The 19,892-nt window shown below is 47.0% G+C and overlaps 6 protein-coding genes across 6 annotated transcripts; 3 read left to right on the top strand and 3 right to left on the bottom strand.

Annotated features, from left to right (window-relative positions):
* Positions 1 to 194: 194 nt before the first annotated feature.
* Positions 195 to 535, top strand: GL218_04485 (MICOS complex subunit mic10; the record flags this gene model as incomplete). Its single annotated transcript, XM_033581095.1, has 2 exons — positions 195 to 269; positions 341 to 535. The coding sequence occupies 2 exons, from the start codon at positions 195 to 197 to the stop codon at positions 533 to 535; spliced, it is 270 nt and encodes an 89-aa protein (XP_033435738.1).
* A 1,804-nt stretch (positions 536 to 2,339) lies between these two features.
* GL218_04484 (Cryptochrome-2) lies at positions 2,340 to 4,364 on the bottom strand (the record flags this gene model as incomplete). Its single annotated transcript, XM_033581094.1, has 3 exons — positions 2,340 to 3,223; positions 3,298 to 4,139; positions 4,195 to 4,364. The coding sequence occupies 3 exons, from the start codon at positions 4,362 to 4,364 to the stop codon at positions 2,340 to 2,342; spliced, it is 1,896 nt and encodes a 631-aa protein (XP_033435737.1).
* A 2,265-nt stretch (positions 4,365 to 6,629) lies between these two features.
* On the top strand, positions 6,630 to 7,532 carry GL218_04483 (putative sh3 domain protein; the record flags this gene model as incomplete). Its single annotated transcript, XM_033581093.1, has 2 exons — positions 6,630 to 6,657; positions 6,865 to 7,532. The coding sequence occupies 2 exons, from the start codon at positions 6,630 to 6,632 to the stop codon at positions 7,530 to 7,532; spliced, it is 696 nt and encodes a 231-aa protein (XP_033435744.1).
* Positions 7,533 to 7,628: 96 nt separating this feature from the next.
* Positions 7,629 to 9,948, top strand: GL218_04482 (Tip elongation aberrant protein Tea4; the record flags this gene model as incomplete). The annotated part of the gene is made up of 4 exons (XM_033581092.1): positions 7,629 to 7,983; positions 8,039 to 8,112; positions 8,165 to 9,826; positions 9,886 to 9,948. The coding sequence occupies 4 exons, from the start codon at positions 7,629 to 7,631 to the stop codon at positions 9,946 to 9,948; spliced, it is 2,154 nt and encodes a 717-aa protein (XP_033435743.1).
* A 2,878-nt stretch (positions 9,949 to 12,826) lies between these two features.
* GL218_04481 (Transcription factor tau subunit sfc4) lies at positions 12,827 to 16,109 on the bottom strand (the record flags this gene model as incomplete). The annotated part of the gene is made up of 5 exons (XM_033581091.1): positions 12,827 to 13,245; positions 13,313 to 13,657; positions 13,712 to 13,936; positions 13,987 to 14,920; positions 14,970 to 16,109. 5 exons carry the CDS (start codon positions 16,107 to 16,109, stop codon positions 12,827 to 12,829), a joined length of 3,063 nt encoding a protein of 1,020 aa, XP_033435742.1.
* A 1,475-nt stretch (positions 16,110 to 17,584) lies between these two features.
* GL218_04480 (Protein VTS1) lies at positions 17,585 to 19,516 on the bottom strand (the record flags this gene model as incomplete). The annotated part of the gene is made up of 3 exons (XM_033581090.1): positions 17,585 to 17,613; positions 17,669 to 18,964; positions 19,030 to 19,516. The coding sequence occupies 3 exons, from the start codon at positions 19,514 to 19,516 to the stop codon at positions 17,585 to 17,587; spliced, it is 1,812 nt and encodes a 603-aa protein (XP_033435741.1).
* Between the last annotated feature and the right edge of the window lie 376 nt (positions 19,517 to 19,892).

Here is a 19,892-nt window from a genome sequence, read left to right as displayed (position 1 = left end):
AGCCGATCAAGCTGCGTCAATGACCTGATTGCTTTTATGCCGAAAGAGAATATTGTCGAAATAACGATAGTTCAGCCGTAGCCTCTAAGGAATACCTAAGAAATACTCAAGAAATACCCAATTTCAAATGTACGAGCTCCCTAACCTTTTAATCACCTAATTGAAACTAATTATTTATTGTAGTTCTTGACATCATGTCGGACAGCTCGGTCCCCGCGCCGCCTAGCACGGTCTCTAGGCCTGTGAGCGAGGCACTTTTGAACGAGAAGGTATGACACTACTACTCCTAGTCTCAGTCTACCGTCGTCGCATAAGGGTCGCTAATATGAGAATAACATAGTGGGACCGCTGCATTTCCAACATGCTCATAAAGTCATCCCTTGGTCTCGGATTCGGTGTCGTCTTCTCAGTTCTCTTATTCCGACGAAGAGCATGGCCCGCATTTGTGGGAGTAGGTTTCGGCGCTGGCAGGGCTTACGAGGAGTGCAACTGGAGCTTGAAGCAAGCATCACAGGAGCTGAAGAGGAAAGCATGAAGGGAAGCTGGATGGTAGCTTTAGTGAGGATCATCTCGACGAAAGACACATTCGCGAGCGTTACTACACCTGTACAACAGAAACAACACCAATAGACGGCCTTACCACCTTGAGACGAGCGTAATTGGAAGGAGCTCACTCATCGAAAAAAAAGAAAGACTTCCATGTTATGCATTAATAAAGCAGGGAGCTAAGCACGATCTTCCGGAACTCTCTGTACCCATATCAAACGCTTTAGGGGGGGACGCATATAATGAATGATTGAAAACCCTGGCAGGTCGTAGGAGCGCTATTCTTCAACCAAGCCCCCGTCCTCTGCATCCAAGATTTGCTCGTCGATATCACTAGCAGTGCTTGTCCCTCACAGCTCTTCAACGTCCACCGACCGCTGAAACAGGCGTAGGATCCTGCGATTTGTCCTATGCCGGACTTTCAGTTCCTCCTCTAGACAGATAGCACATCCGCTGTCCGGCATGTTCTGCGTAAAAAAGAACCACTACCCTTAGTTCCACTGCTTTCCGCATAACCAAGTACCGCCTCCTCGTCCAACCCGTGTAAGGGATGCGTTGTTCTCCTAAGCTCGCATATATCCCTCTCAATGCTAGTAGCAAGATCTGTGGTCTTGTGCCAGGCCGACTTGATAAGATCTTCCGCCGATACTTTTCTCAACTTGGATAAGAGCGACATATCTTCTTTTGGAGGTCGTTCCTCCGGTATGTGACAGCACTCCAGGTCCATGTTTTGGGTTGCTTTGCCTTCTTTCGTACGTAAGGACCTGATACCTACTCGTATACCCACCAAGAGAAGCCATCCCATAAGCAGGACTAGGAAACATATTCCCAAAGCCAGGCCATAAATCTCGTTGGGAGAGGCAGGTCGTACACCCAAGGGGTATGAGAATGTAGTGTGTTGAAAGACATGTGGCGACGCTGGGGTCTGAGGGAGCATCGTCTGCTGTAAGGCCCGCGCAGGACCACCATCATGGTTCGAGTAGTGCACCATAGTGGAGTCTGGGGCCGGTATAGCGTCCCTTTCCTTTTGATACTGCTGGTTATGACTGATTACTCTATGAGATGTGCTAGTGGTTGTGTTTTGTCTTTTGGCTTGGCGACAAAATGCGCTGCGAAGTTGCCTAGATTGTTTAGTTGTCATCACGAGATGCCACCGCTGTTAAAGGGTACTTTACTGTGGAAGTGTTTTGCAATAACGATATCAAGAAGATATTTGCAGCCAGGCAATAGCTTTGTATAAATAGTCAAACGGATAAGACATTAATTACTGCTTGATACCGGGCTGGGACAATGTCCAAGATATAGTACGTCAGGAACAGTCTGTGTGTGGAAGTGTGATGATACTTTGACAACGGATGTTAATAAAATATTGCCCATTAGCTGACTGGGTCGTAAGAGGTTGAACAATAGTCAAATGTACATAGTCATTGATCGTTGACCTTCCTTATTTTAGTAATTGCCAGGACAAACTCTCGTGTAGGCAGGGTGTTGCGTGGAAGGTAGAAAGGAAGAGCAGCAACGCAAAGATGTTAGTGGAACTTTCGGTCTGAATCGCAATTTACAACGCATGTATGGTAAGACCTTTAATCAGTTATTACTCACAAGGAAACAACTAGGGGGCCAATATAGGTATTCTACATAAAAAATGATACGGTAGTAAACGCTCTTATTTTATACATCAGATCAATATAGAATTTCCTTATAAAATATCATACTAGATTAGCTAAATCCTAATGTGAAGGCTTAGACAATAAAACGTGAAGAGTGACTTGAAAAGGAAACTTACATTAATTTCATCTTTTCAGTTTCTTAGCAAACCTATCCATGGGCCCTTCCCTAACCGCTATATCCCGAGTTGTATGCTTAAGTTCGCCCTTTCCACTTCCATCTTGGATGTCAGCATGGCTCTTGTGCGTCCTATCGCTGTTACCACTACTACTAAAACCTCCTATCTCTGTTTCACCGACCTTCTCAAATAATCCCCTCCATGTCCCATCCTTGACTTTAACATCATTTCCATATAGCCCAATAGAATATGCCCTCTTCATTGCAGAAATACATGCGCTCCTCCTCTGTCCAAAGTCAAACATCGGAGTTGGATAATTTCCATCCGTTGTCTCATGGAGTCCATCTCCTTTAATTTTCACACCAGCTTCGTCCAGTGTTGCTTCACTAGCCTTCCACGGCTCATAAATAAACTTTTCGTCTAAGTTCTTCAGCTCAGGCACCCATTTTCTTATAAATTCACCTTTCTTGTCCCACTTCTGTCCGAACGCCACGGGGCTATAGCAACGAAAATACTGGGAGTAGAATGCAGTACAGCTCACCCATTGCCAATTTCCAGCATTGCTAGCCGGTTCGTGATCGATCAGCAACTCTTCAAAAACGTCGGCTCCGCGCTCCCAATGTATATAACATCCACCTCTAGTGAGGAAACAAGCTACCATATGACGCCCCAGGTGATGAATCCATCCTTCAACACGTAGCTGGCGCATCAAAGCGTCAACGAACGGAAACCCAGTCATGCCCGCTTTCCAACGTAGAAGCCATTCCTCTGCTTGTGTAGAGTCAACATGATACTTGCCGCCAATTGCATTAATGCCTGTCTCAGTTTCCTCTACTTTTGAGGGTAAGTGCCAAGGAATAAACCGGCAGTATGCATTATTCATAGTTTGGGCTGTAATGCTAGAGTCAGAAGTTTGCATGCGTATCAATGGGGTCAAGAGCCGCTTGGTAACATTAGGTACTCACCGAAAGGAGATCCAATCGCCGCCTGAGCCGCGAAGTACATATCCCGAAACAACAGCTGGCCGGTCAGACTTTCAGGCGGTGTGGATGCTCCCTTGCCGTACCGTTCAACTAGATCTTGTGCCCGCCAATAGAAAAGGCGTGGCGAGAGTGCACCAAAGTGTAGCATCGGTGATAGGAGAGTCGTTGATTGCGGCTCAAAAGCCGCAGGACTAGTCTTCGGTTTCTGGAAAGTGGCCGCATATTTCTCGTCTGAGAAGATTTCTCCCAGCTGCTTTAAAGCAATTGTCTCACCACCACGGTGCGGTGTAGTAGCTGTTTCTGGGAACCCAAGTTCCCTAAGAGTTGCAATAGCAAAATCTCCCCTAGGTCCCGCAATGTGCGAGTAGGTTTTATCAATCTCACTCCGGTGTGGAGCATTAAGATCCGGTTCCGGCTCCGGTTTCTCTTGTTCAAAGTCTACGGGCATATCTCCTGGATCTGGAAGATACTCTGGTGTGGGTACGGGTCGAGGTATCTCCCCAACTCTCCTCCCGGCAGCTTGGAGTTGAGTAATAGACATAGTTGGCTTTCCCCCATGCTTGGCAACAACCTCATCGCTATCCCAAAGCGTACGCCCATAACGATAGATTACTTTAACGCCAGCCTTTTCTGCTAAGGCCACCACGATTCTATCTCTTTCTCGGGCATAGACATCTGTATCCTTTTCAAATACTAGGTGCGTTACATTCCACGCTTTAAATAGTTTGGGGAAGAGTGTTTGTGGTGCTTCGCGCAAAACAAAAAGCTTGGACTTGGGATTGAGGTTCTGAATGGACTTTGAAAGGTCCGTCTGACAGTCGAGTCTAGTAGTATTAGTGATTGGTTCCACGGATTCAACATTCGAAACATGAAACTCACAAGTATTGCCACCTGTTCACTCCTCCTTTGACGCGGTATACATAATGAGGATCCCACGTAAAGATAGGCCACAAGACAATGGGGTCTAGTTCAAGAGCCGCTTCTAAAGCGGGAGAATCGTGTAGCCGAAGGTCTGTTCGAAACCAGTATATTACGCGCGGCTTCCCCATTATGGTGAGTTCGACTATTGTCACTGGCTTAGAGCCGGACTATAAGACCTATCCTTAACAGATGCTTGTGAAAACTTGAATTTGTTTCGTGGGCTTTAGTGAGTCCATGATGTCAAGACATCAGCCACACCAGGGCTCTTTAGCGCAGGCCGGCCCGTAGCTACGAGAAAATATACTAAAAGCTAGTATGTAAACTCTGTAATATCGAATGAATACCTAATTCTAAATACAAAGTGTCGATACGGTTGTTTACGTCTTAGAGGTGTCCCTTAACGTTATTACGACGAAGTCGACAATTGCTAACAAACTTGTTCGAAAACGTGTAGTTAACAAGTAGTTAATAACTGATAAATACATCTATTTCTTGGGATTTTTGCCTTTTCCCGTTAGATAAGTCATAATATGTTTAACAAGACTCGGATGAGGCGTTAATTATGGCTACGAAGTGCATTCCGTTCATATATCACTAAGTTGACGAAGCTATGTAAAATGGGGCTTGTCTACGAGTAGGCCCCTATTCGGGAAACTCTTGGTCGCCGATTCGGCCTTCTCCACGATATAGGCCCACGCTTCGCACTAGCGCAGGAACCGCTAGGCTATACTATAAGTAGGTAGGGCTTTGGGACAGGGGCAAGAAGGTTGGAATATTTTCATAGACATCTTCATACATAGTAAATAGATTAGATCGTTAACTGGTTAGCTGTTTATCATGTGGAGTAGATCTGTAGGCTCATTGGAATGAATTGTTTGGTTTACTGTTAGCAATAACGTAATAATAATATGCATATGATCGATTTACATGCCAGCGATACACTATTGAAAGACATAACAAACTGTTCAGGTATGGTAAACTTGGTGATTTACAGCTCTGGCAGGGACAGCTATTAGGCCATGTATGAGCATACCTTACTACATAGGTAGTACATTTTGTTTTTAAGCTGCAGGTAGTTCGAGATCTGCACTTGTAAGTCATTTTATGAATGAAAAGAAATAAAACCCTCAAAGTTGTGCATAAGACTACCTAGTTAACTAATAGATATTGAATATTAGTTATTTGATTATAGCTTTTCCTAGACATCTCTATGACGACTTCGAAGAACCTTAGGTACCTATGTTAGAAGCATATACGAAAAAAGACTATACGAATTTCAATCCCAATATTCTTGGTCATACCCAAAGTATGTATGTAGGTAGGCAATGTCATCGCGAATGGTGGGGAGTGAAACAAATTTGGCTATAACTGGCGTACCAATTATGACAACAGGATAGATATGTTAGTTGAGCGATGAGATCTACTTAATGTACCGAGTGTAGACCATTGGCGTTTGCTTGTTGTGTATGTCATGTATCTCATGGTAACACGAATATGCAGGTATGGGGAAGAAACCCGACTTATATTTAGCCCTCACGTCGACGATGTGGGGATGACGGGAAGAGGACAAAGTTGCTATTATTGTACTGTCTACTTGGGAATTAAGGAATACGCTAGGCCTGTACCAGGTAGCCAATACCTATCTCAGTTGTGTAGCTCCACTAAGTTGCTAACTATAAAAGTACTAGAGTATGTACCTAGATACATGCCTAGTGTTTACATATCGCCCTCATAGACCCCCCTTGCGGGCCCTGTCCAAGTACCTTGTTTCAGACCAACCTGAATTGGACCGCAATCTGCAGGGCCTCCTTTCGCATTTTCGTTGTATCTGATCAGCGATTTCCCGAGTCTAGTAGTAAGACCTTACTGATAACCAAGATTTTTTTTTTCTTTTGCATGGCATATGTAATCCGTAATACTCTCCATTTCATCTCACCACATCCATTCATTTATGCCCCTTCGATGGTCCATTACCATCTATTCTTAGAATCGAGCACACGACAAAATTCGACACAATTGGCCCGAGATTTGCACCAAGTTCAATCCACCGCATGCCGATCTTTGTACTGATCTTTGTACTGGCAAACTGGGTGCCGACTTTCTAGGAAATAAAGTTAGGTGGGCACTGAATTGGTCTGTGGTCAAGGCGTTCCCGACCAACTTTAACCCCCAACCCCTTGCGACAATCCACCACCAAGGCGCAATACTGTGGAAGAGGCTAGGGAAGAGGGAGACAAGGCAACACAAGACAGCACAAGACAGTACAAGGTTGGAATAAATTTTTAGGATAAGGCATTATCGATTACTATTATGAAAGGGCGGACCCATATCAAAATTCATTTAACATTGATCCGTGGTAATTGATTCCGCGGACTCTTGGAAAAATAGCAGCCATGACCAGACCCCAGATGATTCGCGCAGGTGAGTCTGATCTACATACAAGCCTGCCAGCCTCTAAAAGGGCTAAGGGGAGAAGGGGGAAATTTTGGGAAGATTATTACAATGCAACACCCGGCTGACCCCTTGTCTACTAAAAAAAAAAAATTTTATGAATTGTTTGTTCCTTGTGCTATGCTAATACTTTGGTCCTTTCGAATTCTACAGACACTATTGATCTACAAAGTCAAGACACGCCTTCTGCTAAGAAACACAAATCTCCATCGTCGAACGCAGCGCCGAACGGGTCACTCGCGCCGCACCAGGCTGAAACTTTGCGCGAAGTTGAAGACGATAGGGCTGGCGAGGAAGCTCGAAGTCCTAGGATCTCGTGGACCGATGGTGATAGCAGTAGCGATTTGCAGCAATACGCCGAACAACTCGCGAATTCCTTGAATGGCAACAAGATGCAATCCGAAGATGCGCTCGCAATCGCGCAGAATGGAGGCGTCTTGGGGAATGGCTCCGACGATGGTGACATGGACGCCGACGCGGATGATGGCCTTGATGATGACATGATGGATAAGATTTCGAGTTCTCCTTCAATTGAAGATGGTGGGTACACCCTTCCGCCTCCTGCTTGGCCACGGCGCGTCGACTCGCTACGTCCTCTGGCCCTGCATTCCGTTTCCCTCAATTTTCCAGCACCCAGCGAGATGAGACTACCTTCACCGTGTCTCGAATCCGTTGAACACCCATCTATACACCCCCCAGATCAGCAGGCAAGCAAGGCTTCTGCTTATAAGTCAAATCATCATCATCATCCTTTTCCTGGTGAGTATAACGGATCGACCGACCGCGCGAACCATACAGAAGACCCGGACGACCTGTCACTACCCGAATCCGAATCGAGCATGTAGGAAATACACACGACGGCTCCGGTAGATGAAACAGGACAGTATATCGAAAAAGGGGACTTCGACCAACGCGTTACCTCCGAGTCCCAATTAAAGACCATGAACTTCTCTTTGAAACATCAATCGAGTGCACAAACCATCGAGACCGAGCTAGACGAGGAGCAATTCGCCATTTCGCCATATTATTTACTTCCTTATGATGCCTCCGAAGAGGATGATGATGATTATGACAATATTTCTTTGGCCACTAATACTAGATTCATTGATGTTGGTTGGGGTGGTAAAGACTTACAAGACTTAGAGGACATCGATTTCGAGTTCGTTTACGCTCTCCACACTTTCGTCGCTACGGTCGAGGGTCAGGCCAATGCGACCAAAGGCGACACCATGGTGCTACTAGACGACAGTAATAGTTACTGGTGGCTTGTAAGGGTGGTCAAGGATAGCAGCATAGGTACGAGCCATTGGTATATTCGAAGCCCGGCTCCAGACTCACGTTTGTTTTCCAGGATACTTACCAGCAGAACACATCGAGACGCCTACTGAAAGGCTAGCGCGTCTCAATAAGCATCGGAACATTGACGTATGTAATTATGCTCAAAGATACCAAGGATTTAACTCTAACCGCGAATTAGCTATCGGCAACAATGCTTGGCGACCAGGCAGAGAAGATCAAGGGTACTGCTATACTGCCTGCCATAAGGAGAAGAAAGAAAACTGTCACCTTCACGGCTCCGACTTATGTTGATTATTCCGACCCCGAGTTTTCCAGTGACGAGGAGGACGATAGCGAAAAGGAACTCGAAGAGCAGGGTTCACAGCAACAGAAACAAGAGCAGAAAGGGCCTACCGATGATGCCTCAGATGATGAATCCGCAAAGGTGGAACCGCTCAAGCCTAAGGGTCTACAGAAACAGGTCAAATCGGACTCTACCAAGACTGATGATAAGGACAATACGCTGTCGCCTGTTCAAAACGACCGCAGGGATAGTAGTGACATTTTCGATCATAAGGGTGAGCGGGTTACAAGGAACGGTACTGTTAGGAACACGGATTCTTTCTTTAAGGATGAGACGATAGAGACTAAGAAGATCACGTTGACTCCTGGCCTGCTACGGGACGATAACGAGCCGCGGATCTCAAGCGACTCGAAGGAGTCACTGCGGCAACGACCAAGTTTGGATAAAGAGCTTACGCCTGACAGAAATAAGGACGATAAGAAGAAGCGAGAGAAGGATAAGAAGGAGAAAGAAAAGAAGCCAAGCGCGATTCGGAGTTTCTTCTCGAGGAAGGATAAGAAAAAGTCCCTTGATGATGACGACGATTCGTTTGGCAAGAGGTCCCTGGATGCCACTGCTGAAATGACGGAGAAGGAAGCGGAGGAAGCGCACGCAGCCGATGCGGATCTGTCGCCCGAAAAGGCTAACGGACCTCAGCGGAATACAAGTAAACTTCAGAAGCACCAGCCCAGTACCGACCCTTCGCCTACTCGCAAACCTGCTATCGCGCCGTCACAGGCTGGTTCAGAGCGCGGTCCTATGCTAGCGTCAGAAACTAGAAGTAACAATGTAGCGAACGTACCGCCGGCGACATTGAGGATAGTGGAGTCTGATCGGCTTGAAAGTCCAGACCGATCATCTCAGAAGAACGAGAAGGGCAGCTCGAGGTCGGTCATTACGAAGGAAAGCAAGCCACAGAAGGTTACCAAAGCGAAGTCAAGACTCGAACTTGATGACTTCGATTCGCCCGAGGAAGATGAAACTGCGTCACAGTCGACCAGGACACCTCCGGAACCCACACGGCAGCCTGCCGAGACGAAGCAAACGCGACCAACTCTGCCGGGAGCATATCCAGATAGTTATGTCAGCACTCTAACATCAACATCAGAGCTCAGTGACCAAACGATAAAGCCCCAACGCTCCGCCGACGAAGAGCGGCTCTCGGAATCTCCTGTTCAGGTCTCACCGGTCATGTCATCGAACCCACCCGCCCTCATGGTCGATACTTCCAGTCAGGAAGGCCAATCTTCTCCTGCATCATCTCCATCGCCAGAGCTAGTGGACACGGACAATAGGACTCACGCAAAGCAAGACTCGGTGACGACATCGACGTCGGTAGCGACTACGCCGACTTGGAACGACGCCAGCCTTCGTGCATTCTTCGACTCGGGCTCCGATATTAGGGATCTGCTGGTCATCGTCTACGACAAGAACGATGTGGCGCCCGCGGGCCCTGAACATCCTGTCATTGGCTCTCTGTTCCGTGAGCAGAACGCAAGATTAGCTGAAATTACGACGGTGAGCTTCCATACGATTTTCTAATAGTGTTTGTTGACTTTGGACTAACGATTATATAGCAATTGGATAATATGCTTGGGGACTGGTTAGCCCGTAAGCAACGCCTTCGAGGCACGGTGTAGACCGTTGCCGTATTCTTCGTTTCACAAGTATTCGCATGAGGCCGGCGTTTCTCTATCGCGTTACTCTGCTGATTGTATAGGCTACAAGTTGTGTTTTTCTCATCTCGATCTCATTCATCTTCACTTCTGGGCCGACCTTTTTCTGTTTATTTTAGTTTTTTTTTCGCCCTCTTCTTTTTTTGCGGCACCCCTAACCTTTAACAACAACGACAACATCATCATCATCGGTGTAGGGCGCTCGGAGTAAAGAAGATTCATTTGTGTATCTTTGGTTTTTGATTTTTTTTGTCGCGTCTTATGTAACACCTCATCCCGGTGCGGGCGGTTCAGGGGCAAAGAATGGGAGACGCGGGAGAGTTTTTAAATACCATACCATCCATCGTTCATCTTCATCATGACGAAATACCATACCAATACCTATCTGGGAATCTTGTTTTTGTTTTTTTTTTCTGATTAGGTACATACCCATATCCCTCTCTTTTGTACGTCCGGGTCTGTTCCAACACCAATGTCCGTCCATCATCGTCTACGAAGTCTACTGCCTGAGCCGAGCCGACGACGCGGTGTGTGCGTATTGTTTGTTTTTTTTGCGATCTTGCGAGTCTGTTTCCTCCCGAACGCTTGTGGTGAGGATGAAAAGTGAGGGTTGCATACAAAGTTTTCATCATCCCCCGGCCCTTGGGGGCGCGGCGGGGGAGGGGAAAGGGAGCCTGGTGTTTTCTCTTGCCGCTGGGTTGGCTGGGTTGTATAACCTCTAAACTTACTAGTCTTTTCGTGTATGGCAAAGCAAAACTCACGCTGCTGTATATATTCGCTGCTGCTGCTGCTACTGCTACTGCTACGCTTGCCGGATGAAGGACGTCGCTTGGAATTTAGAGAGCGCGGCTTTTGGTCGGGCGATGTGTGAAAGAGGCGGCTAATTGTTACTTCTCAACATGAGCATGGTGATGTGAATACGATAAGAATTCTTGCTACTTGGCTATTTTCGCAGGGTATGGGTGATGTGCGTGAATTGCTATTTTATGTGATACTTTCAGGTTGTTATTAAGAAAGTATGTGTGCCTTGTCTTATTAACATATCCTCGGCATTTATGAATAACCTCGGACATCTTATAATTCAGCCCAGGTAAGAGACCTAGAAACCCAAGTTTCTTCAAAATTAATCCATCTAAAACAAGGGGATTGTAAGTTCACTAGCAACGAGACCGGAAGGGTAAGATCACGCCAGAAGTCATTAATACAGACAGCCAGCTTTTCGTGTTAGAATACGTATTTGTTAATCTACGGCTGTCTACTCGCTAGTAGTAATGATACTCAAAACGATTAAACACCACCTAACACTATCCAGTGAGTATAAACAAACAGAATCCCAACCCCAATATCTCAAATCGACGGGTAGAACGCCATCTCAAACCTCCGCCTCCCCCTAAGCAGAGCCGAGGATGTTTTTCTCGTACACGGATGTGAGTTTGCCCGTGTTGTCGTTCTTGATCTATATACGCCGACCCAACCCGTTAGCACTGTTCCTCCCTAGCACACACACACACACACACACACACACATATATATATATATATAGATAGATAGATAGATAGAAAAAAACAGGGGGGTAAAATAGGCTAAAGGATCACAAGGAGGAACAACATACCTCGTAACGCGGATCATCAGAGCTAGCTTGGACGTTGCGGTCGGCCTGGACGCCGGGCTCGGTGATGACGTCGGTGATCTTGCCGGTGCTCTCCGAGGTGTTGGAGTCGGGGCCACCGATGGGCTTGTAGCGGACGGTTTGGCCGGTCTTGTACTGCGGCATGGTGGCTACGTTGGAAAAGTACTGATGAAGAGTTGGGTCGAGAATTGGTGTGATAAGTCGTTTGCGTTAGATAGGTATTTGTTGAGTGCGATATCGACGCTGTTAGTATGGTAGTGTGATGTTTCTGTCGGCTAAGAAAGAAGCCGTTGTGGACAGACAGACAGACAGACAGACTCCTTATATCTTCACCGGACTCCAACAGGGACAAAGCGGTGAGATATCGATATTCGGAAGTCATCCGTCATGAAGTCATAGACGTGCGTCGTGGTGAGACTGATTCCGTAATCCTGATATCAAGACTCAGCATGCTCACCGCGATGAAGAATCGTGGCTTGCAAGGGCGCCGCGTGTCCAGAATTGGATATCTACCGCAAAAGGGGACCGTGCGAATGTAGTCATGATACTACAATATAGTAGTAAATACACACCGTGTCACGGTATCGACTGTAGGGCTGAGAAGGGGGGCATGGGTACGAGCACGGGCACGGGCCGTTGCCGTTCCTGGGGATAGATGTCGTCAGTCCGATGTCACCATCATCATCATCATCATCAGCATCATTCTTTTGGTAACCCTGAAACATAGTTAACTACCGTTACGTTTCTCTTTTTGGTAGGTTACTACTCCATATTACCTCGACAGGTAACCGATGCATACCGTGCAACCGGCAACAATATAGGGCCCAGGGTTATTCCCTTTGGCATCTCGATCCGGGAATTCGGATCATCTTCTTAGATCTGTCATACAATGACGCTTAGCTTACCAAATCAGGCGTCGTTTTCGAATCGAATCTTGAGCCTCACTAGACGAGGTATCTGTCCCTTGCATTAGCAATCCGAACTAATACATATGTGGTAAGAATCAAATGCTCCACCGTTAGAGTTGCTTCACCAGGTAGGTATATAAAGTGACATGGAAACTTATTGATCGGCGGGTGAAGTAACAACTCTGGCCAAAAGGGGTAGAAGGTAATGTTCGGCGACAAAGCCGTGGGTATCAATTAATATAAGTTGGTTATCTCGGGTAACTTCAAGATATTCCATCACCCTCCCTACAACGTATTATCATGCTTAAAGGATCAAATACTTCTCCCCGATCCCCTTAATAGCCCCCACATCACCACCCGCCCAGTAAATCTGCTGGAGGTTATACGCCGCCTCCTGGGTAAGATCGTCTCTGCCCATGATACCATTCCCGGAGTCGTCGGGCACATCCCGAAGTACACGCTGGTAGTACTCAACGGCAAGATGTGGGATGCCGATGGCGTGGTAGCTACGCGCAAGATTGTAATGAGCTTCCTGTCGCTGCGCCGCGCTCGGCGAGGCTACTTTGAGCTCGTAGTATTGGTGTAGAAACAAGAAACCTTGGGTTAAGAGGAATTGCCGGTTCTCGGCTTGCCTCTTCAATGCGTAGTGGACATAGCAATGGCCCACGCTAAGAATGACCATACTGTTGGTCGGATCTAGAGTATAGGCTCTCATGAAGTAGTCTATAACAGTGTTAGTGTCCTAGTAGCCTACAAATCGATAGATCATTATGTAAATCTTTATACTCACTTAACGCGTAAGTAAAGCTGTTCGATATAAACAAAATATGTCCGTAAAGCATTAACAACGTGATGTCCAACTCCTTACTTGGGTATACCCTGCCGCTAGGTACACCCTCTTCGTCCCCGCTGTCTTCAGCCCCTGCCGCCGCGGTAATAGCGCGGTCCATGAGCTTGATCTGTCGTAGCATATACTTCTGGACGGGACCAGAGGCATACCATGATGCTGGCGATGGACATAATCTGGATAAGGTAGAGAACATCCGGAAAGGATCTGTATCATACTGATACTCCCTCATGAGCCAACGAGCTGTGGCTACACACGTCTCCTCGTCTCTACTACGTAATGCACATGCTATATTGTATTAGCTATGGTCCGTCTTACAATCAGAGAGGAGGAGGATCTTACCAGCCCACGTTACGTGTATTAAGAACACGTCCTCTTTAGACTTGGAGAATATCGTGGTATCGCGAGCAGATTCGCATACTTTATAAGCATCCTGAAATCTCCCGACTTGGGCTAGACCGATGGCATATTCGAGGAAAAGGTCAAGCCACTCGGCAAACGAGACACCTCGATAGCTCACGGCTACCTTGATCTGCTTCTCGGCGCCAGAGTCCTCTGGATTTAGGTCTATATTTGGATTAGTATAAACTCGTTACCATTTGGATATTACAACTTACTGTTGGATAAACGTTCGGCCATGGCTAGAAGGTTTGGATTTCCTTTTCGGGCTTCGACCTTCTCACGGGCCTGATTTATGCCAAGATGCGCCAGATACTTATCCCAACTATAGAAATCCTTGTACGATCTAAAATCATCAACAAGGAGTCGAGCTGCGGATAAAAATGCATTGGATGGGCCATTAGAATCAGCTTTGGTCGAAATTCGAGAGTCACGCACGACCTTCCATGCTTCGGATAACTCGTCCGCCCTTCTCCTCTCTTCCAATTGCATTTCATCAGTGTGACCAAACACCTTGCGCCGTCTCCTTGATGGATCTGGTTGTGCTCTGGGTCTACGTTCCTTCGGCTTTGACTTGGGCTTTAGCAGCTTCGGTTTCTCGCCCTTTGGTTTGAGTAGGCGCTTGACTCTCTTTGGGTTTGCACTTATATCTTCTCCAGTGACACGCCCCAAGGCGGTTTCGAGTAGCGAAGTATCGTCGTCTGACACCCGACCTTCATCATTATCCTCTCCCAAATCTTCGTCGTCTCCACGGGCCTCTTCACGAGCTTGATCGTGGGCCTCCTGTAGTTTTATGGCTTCATTTACAAGGATATAGGCCTCTCTTTCTTCTCTTGCGGCTTCGTACATCTTTGCTAATTCGTAGCGTGCATCGATGCAAGCTTCGCTATTAGCTTCATCCTGATCGATGGCAGTTGTAAAACACTCTTCGGCCTGTCTTTTATCTCCCGCGTCCAAATAACACTGACCTGCCCGGATAAGAGACTCGGTATCAAGAAGGTCAGGTTCTCGGAGCGGTTCATAAAAGCGTAAGGCCATGGGCAGGCGGCCCGTCTCGTACAATGCCGAAGCTGCATCAATCATGAGATGCGAATGCTCTAGGAGTAGTTCAGGCGTATGAAGAATATCTGGATCAATAAACGCTAAGTGACGCTGATCTGTGTTAGTTTTTTGATGGCAACACTAGAGTATGCAGTCTTACCATAGCTTCATCCTCTTGACCAAGTTTGAGGCGATACACAGCAAGTTTTGCTCTTAGTTCCAGTGGAAGACCTTTGCCGTAAGATGAAATAGGATGCTTTCCATCTTGATATTGTCCTACTTCTAATCGTCGCGTGCTATCTTCATCCCATTCGCAGTCGTCCCCTTGGCTATCCCAAAACGCCTCATCCGATCGAGTTAGGAGCCACCTTGATAATGATCTTAGCTCATGAATAGCATCTTCGAAGTGTTCAATATACGCAAGAAGTTCGACGAAGATTTTGATGTCTTGCCAGTCAAAGGGATATTGAAGATCAAATCCATTTACTCGAAAGTGGGCGATGCAACGTCGATATGCCTCTATGACCTTGCTAGGGCCGTCTGCAAACCGGGGGTTTCCGGTGTCCGCGAGCAGAACGTATATTTCAGCATAACTACGGATGGCATATATATCGAATGGGCACTGCTCAACTAAGGCGGCATAGTCTTTGACTGCTGACTTAAGGTGGCCCATTTCAAAACGTACCGCGGCTCTCCCATGACGTGCTCCGCTATGCTTGCTGTCGATTCTTAGGGCTCTCGAGTAAAGTTTGTCAGCATTGTCGAGATACTCATCTGCCTGGTCTGGAAATTCCTCTCGAAGAGCAATGGCTAGCTCTGCGCACTGAAGCCACTCGTCTATGATTTTTGGCTGTAGATGCGCGGCGAACAGCCGTGCATGGAAATGCCCCTCTCTATCACCTTTCTCCTGGCGTAACGAAGCTAGGAGAACCCAAGCCCGATAAGTCTCAGCATTTATACGAATAGCATCATTTACAAAGTCGATTGCTTCATCAATACGCCCATCCATGTACGCATTTGATGCCATATTAAGGCGATATTTAATATCGCCAGTTGGCTCGGCAGCCTTCCTGGGTCCTCGCTTCTTAGCGCCTCGACCACCGTGGCCACCTCGAGGACGGTCTGGCTTGATATCAGCACGAAGGTACTTTCTGATAAGCCCACGCATAGGACGGAGTTTTGGCATGGGATTTTCCGAATTGAGGTGATTCTGTCGCTCTAGGAGCGCGTCGGTAGCGGAATCCATCGGATCTGCTTCGTCTTCTACAGCTATCACTTGGAGCGCTGTGTTGACTGGCATACTGTGTGAGTCGCGTGCTGAGCTATGCGACTGGGGGAGACTTCTCTCATTATGAGGAGCCCCTGGGGGTGGATAAGGGTTTGGTACATCTCTCGGCACACTACCCAAAGGAAAACTCCAGTCTTGTGAGTTAACCGTATTGGGATGAACAGGTTGATGCGGATACATCATTGATGGCGTTTCTTTCCTCAGAAGAGGTCGAATCTCCCGGGGCGGATAAGGTCGAATCGCCGGATAGTTCGACCTAGGCATGGAGACATTGCTATTTAGCTGTGGCCGCAACGCTCCTGCAGTTGTGTTTGGTAAAGGATGAAAGGCATTTTGCATATGACTTGGGCCAATGCTGAGCCTCTCGTACTGGGTTGTATCCGGAGCAAATTGAGAAGAGGGTTGTGTCTGTGGAGGTGGCGGGATTGTGCTTCCTGGATGAGGATTTGTTGAATTTGGCTTGTCTGACTTCTGAGTGAAGTGCGCCTGGAGGGCGTCAAATGTAGACGAAAATGGATGACTCATGGTGAGATGATGAGGTGCCGCATAAGTTTCTTGTGAGGAAAAAGGAGAACGGGATGGCGTCTTGGTTTACCTAGATGGTCTCAACTAGAAGGAGGCCGATGGCACACAGCGTGTTTAGAACGAGCTAACCCCAATCAGTTGATATGAGCAGCGGAGGCTTGACATTGACCATTCCGGATGACTTATGAAGAAAATCGCGGAGGTAAGTAGTGGAAGGTATCGCAAACCGTGTTGAAGAAGTAGAGAAGGTTACTGCGTATAAGTGAAGATTTCAAGTACGTAGGTACGAAGTAGCTCGAAATTCTACCTAAATTGGCAAGTCCCGTCCTTTAATTAAAAAGATGGCTTATCTACATACTCGAATGCATTTAACCGAGGTATAACTAACAATGGAAACGAGTAAATTCATAAGCCATCGTGACGACTTATAAAAAAACAATATATCAAGGTAAAGTCACTACTTCGTATAGTCACTTAATTAGGTAGATACATTTCCGATGGCTTTGAAGGCGTATTAAATCGGCTTGCTTATTACGACATCTCCAACTGGAAGACCCTTATATTTCATTTCGGATAAAGATAAAGATGTTTACGTCTTAATAGTGATAATCTGTGTACACGCATACCTTACAACAACAACCTCATCTGCTATCAGAGGACCGCTTGATAGCTTTTGTCATGGCCACCAAATCTCAACCTGGGTTTGTTGTCCAAACCTTTATCCGATGCGAAAAGCAAAATATTTTCCTAACCGCTCATATAAACTCTATTCTCATATCTTGACTGAAATCTCTCAATCCACGACTAGGATGCCGAGTAAATATCAAAGACCCTCAGCCTAATTCATGGCAACGGCTTTTTTTTTTCTTTTTCTTCTTTTTTCTTTTCGTTTCAAAATCCATCTTCAAATTGTGATGATTCAGTCGTAGTGGACAAATATCATCATTATTAAGTTACAGCGGCTAGCCCAGCTTGCCATCTGCCTTGGCCTCTGTGTATGTGTTAGCAATTCTGTAAGAGAGGCGCAGGGAACAAATTTTATTTACCCTTGACTTGTTCAAATACCTTCAACATCTTCCTGCGGGCTCCGAGGGCATTAACACCGCGATCTTCTAGAGCCTTATCATCAAGTTCAATCAGATCCGTCCATTTCATGTCCTTCAAATTGTCGGTGTACTTGTGCAGTCTTAGACTTCGAAGCCAGGCTGGTATATCTTGCAGAAGGGTCGGGTCAGTAGGATCCTCCGGGGGCTTCGAGGTTCCACGGCGTCCACGGGGCGATCGGCCACGAACCATATCCGAGTGATCAGACAGGTAACCCTCGGGAACACCCACACCAAGTTGACCCATGCTGATGGCACCAAGTCCGTTGTTTAGGAGCGGGTTCTGCGCGCTATCGTACGCACTTAGGAAGCCGTTATTTTGCGGAGAAGCAAAAGGCACTTGTCCGAAACCCTGCATTGCTATGCCAGGAGAGTTTGGACGAGATCTGTGGGCTGCGAACCCACCCATGGCCTGATGGTTCTGTAGGGCAAGCATCTGATCCCTATTCAGAACCTGGCCATGCTCATTGACCATGATGATGTTTGTGCCAGGGATATTTGATCCCTGGGGTACGGATTGCATAGAATTCTGGCTTTGACCAGGCGCGTCGTTAGAACGGGCTCTTCGGTACTTGCGTACATCATCAAGGGCGAAACGATTGTTGACTGTAGATAACGCCGCGAGTTTCATTGCCGTCGCATTGGCGACCATGTCTGCCTGGTTGGCGGAATTACCAGTGTTAAATGTTGGAACCATAGGGGTGTTCACCATTGAAGCCCAATTTCCACTTCCAGCCGCGTATGGCGAGAGAAGCGGCAATTCGTTAGCCGACTTGTCTGGGGCATTGAGCGTGGTACTTTGGATATTATTGTTACCGCCTAGTTGGGGTCGAGGCGATCTCAAACCTGCCGAAGGTGGGGGCTGAACAAACTGGCCCATGGGAGTCTGACCGGATGATGACTTGGGTCGCGAGCCACTTTGGTCCCAAGGCGACGCGGGATTCTGTGCATTGGGATCAAGTCCTTCGGTCGGCGCGGAGATGGTTGGTGCACCTAAAGGGCTTCGGATATCTACTGCTGTGCTGTTGCGGTTTGAAGGAGGCTGGTTTCCGGTCTGTTGGGTAAACTTGGCCTTTTCAGTGGCAATGGCAGCCGCAGCATCAGGGAACATAGCATTTATAGTTGATGGGTCAAGCCCAGAGTGTCTCTTAGTCGACGCTTGCGGTTGCGAAAGCGAGTTCCTAGCTGACCCAACGTTCAACTTATTCATAGCATCGCTTAGACGATTCGACATGGGATCTATGGAGAGTAAGATGGTCAGTATTATATCACGGTAAATAGGGCGGAACTATCGCCAAACACACCTTTGTCAAAATTGGCCGGGGATAGCACGCCAGACATGGGGTGGTTTTTTCCCATTTGCTGAAGGACCTGGATGAAGAAACGAATTTGGACCTGGGTAGTTTGCTGAAGCAAGGCATACAAAGCAGCAGTACGCTCAGCCTCGGATAGGACCCGAAACCACTGTTCAATAGCACTGAGTTCGTCCTTGAAATCCTGATCCAGGGTGGCGGCAGCCATTTCTTCCAGAGTTGTCTCGTACTGATCAATATCAGCAATCCATTGCTGGGTCACTTTATCCTGTGGGTCTGCATCAGCAGCTCCTTGACCTTGGCCTTGTTGGCCATAAAAGTCCGAAGATGGACGGATACGATTCGACGTCGCGGGACCAGCAAGAGCGGCCATGTCAGCGGATGCGCGAAGGTGGTGATTATTAGTAGCGGCTGTTCGTGATGACGGCGGACGGAGTGACGAAGCAGTCGAGGCCTCCGGAGTGCTGTTTCGGTTCATGCTGATAGTATCGTTGAAGTTGTAGATTCTAAAGAGTTTGGCGAGATATCGTAGCAAAATTTCGAGAAGCTGTAAATGGTCGGTAGCTAAATGATGCAGCGAAAAGCTAATATTCGTGTCTTTGCCAAATAAAAAACGCTCAGGTCTTTGCACGATAGCAATGAGACAACGACGGTAAGACTATCCCTCGATGATATAACCTTGAAGAACTATAGTTATAGTTGATATAATAGAATACTAGAGTGATAGCGATGTCGATTATATTGCTAAATAGCCCGGCGAGGATTCGTTGTCAACTTGTGACACTTTTCAGGGCGAAGAGACCGATAGGAATTAAAACGTCGGCGAATCAATTGAACAGGGAAGTCTAGCGTAA

This window comes from Daldinia childiae (assembly GCF_008694065.1).
Source record: "Daldinia childiae strain JS-1345 chromosome Unknown Scaffold4, whole genome shotgun sequence".
Taxonomy (NCBI): domain Eukaryota; kingdom Fungi; phylum Ascomycota; class Sordariomycetes; order Xylariales; family Hypoxylaceae; genus Daldinia; species Daldinia childiae.
The sequence above is the reverse complement of the archived record's forward strand: the minus strand, read 5'-3'. Positions and strand labels throughout refer to the sequence as shown.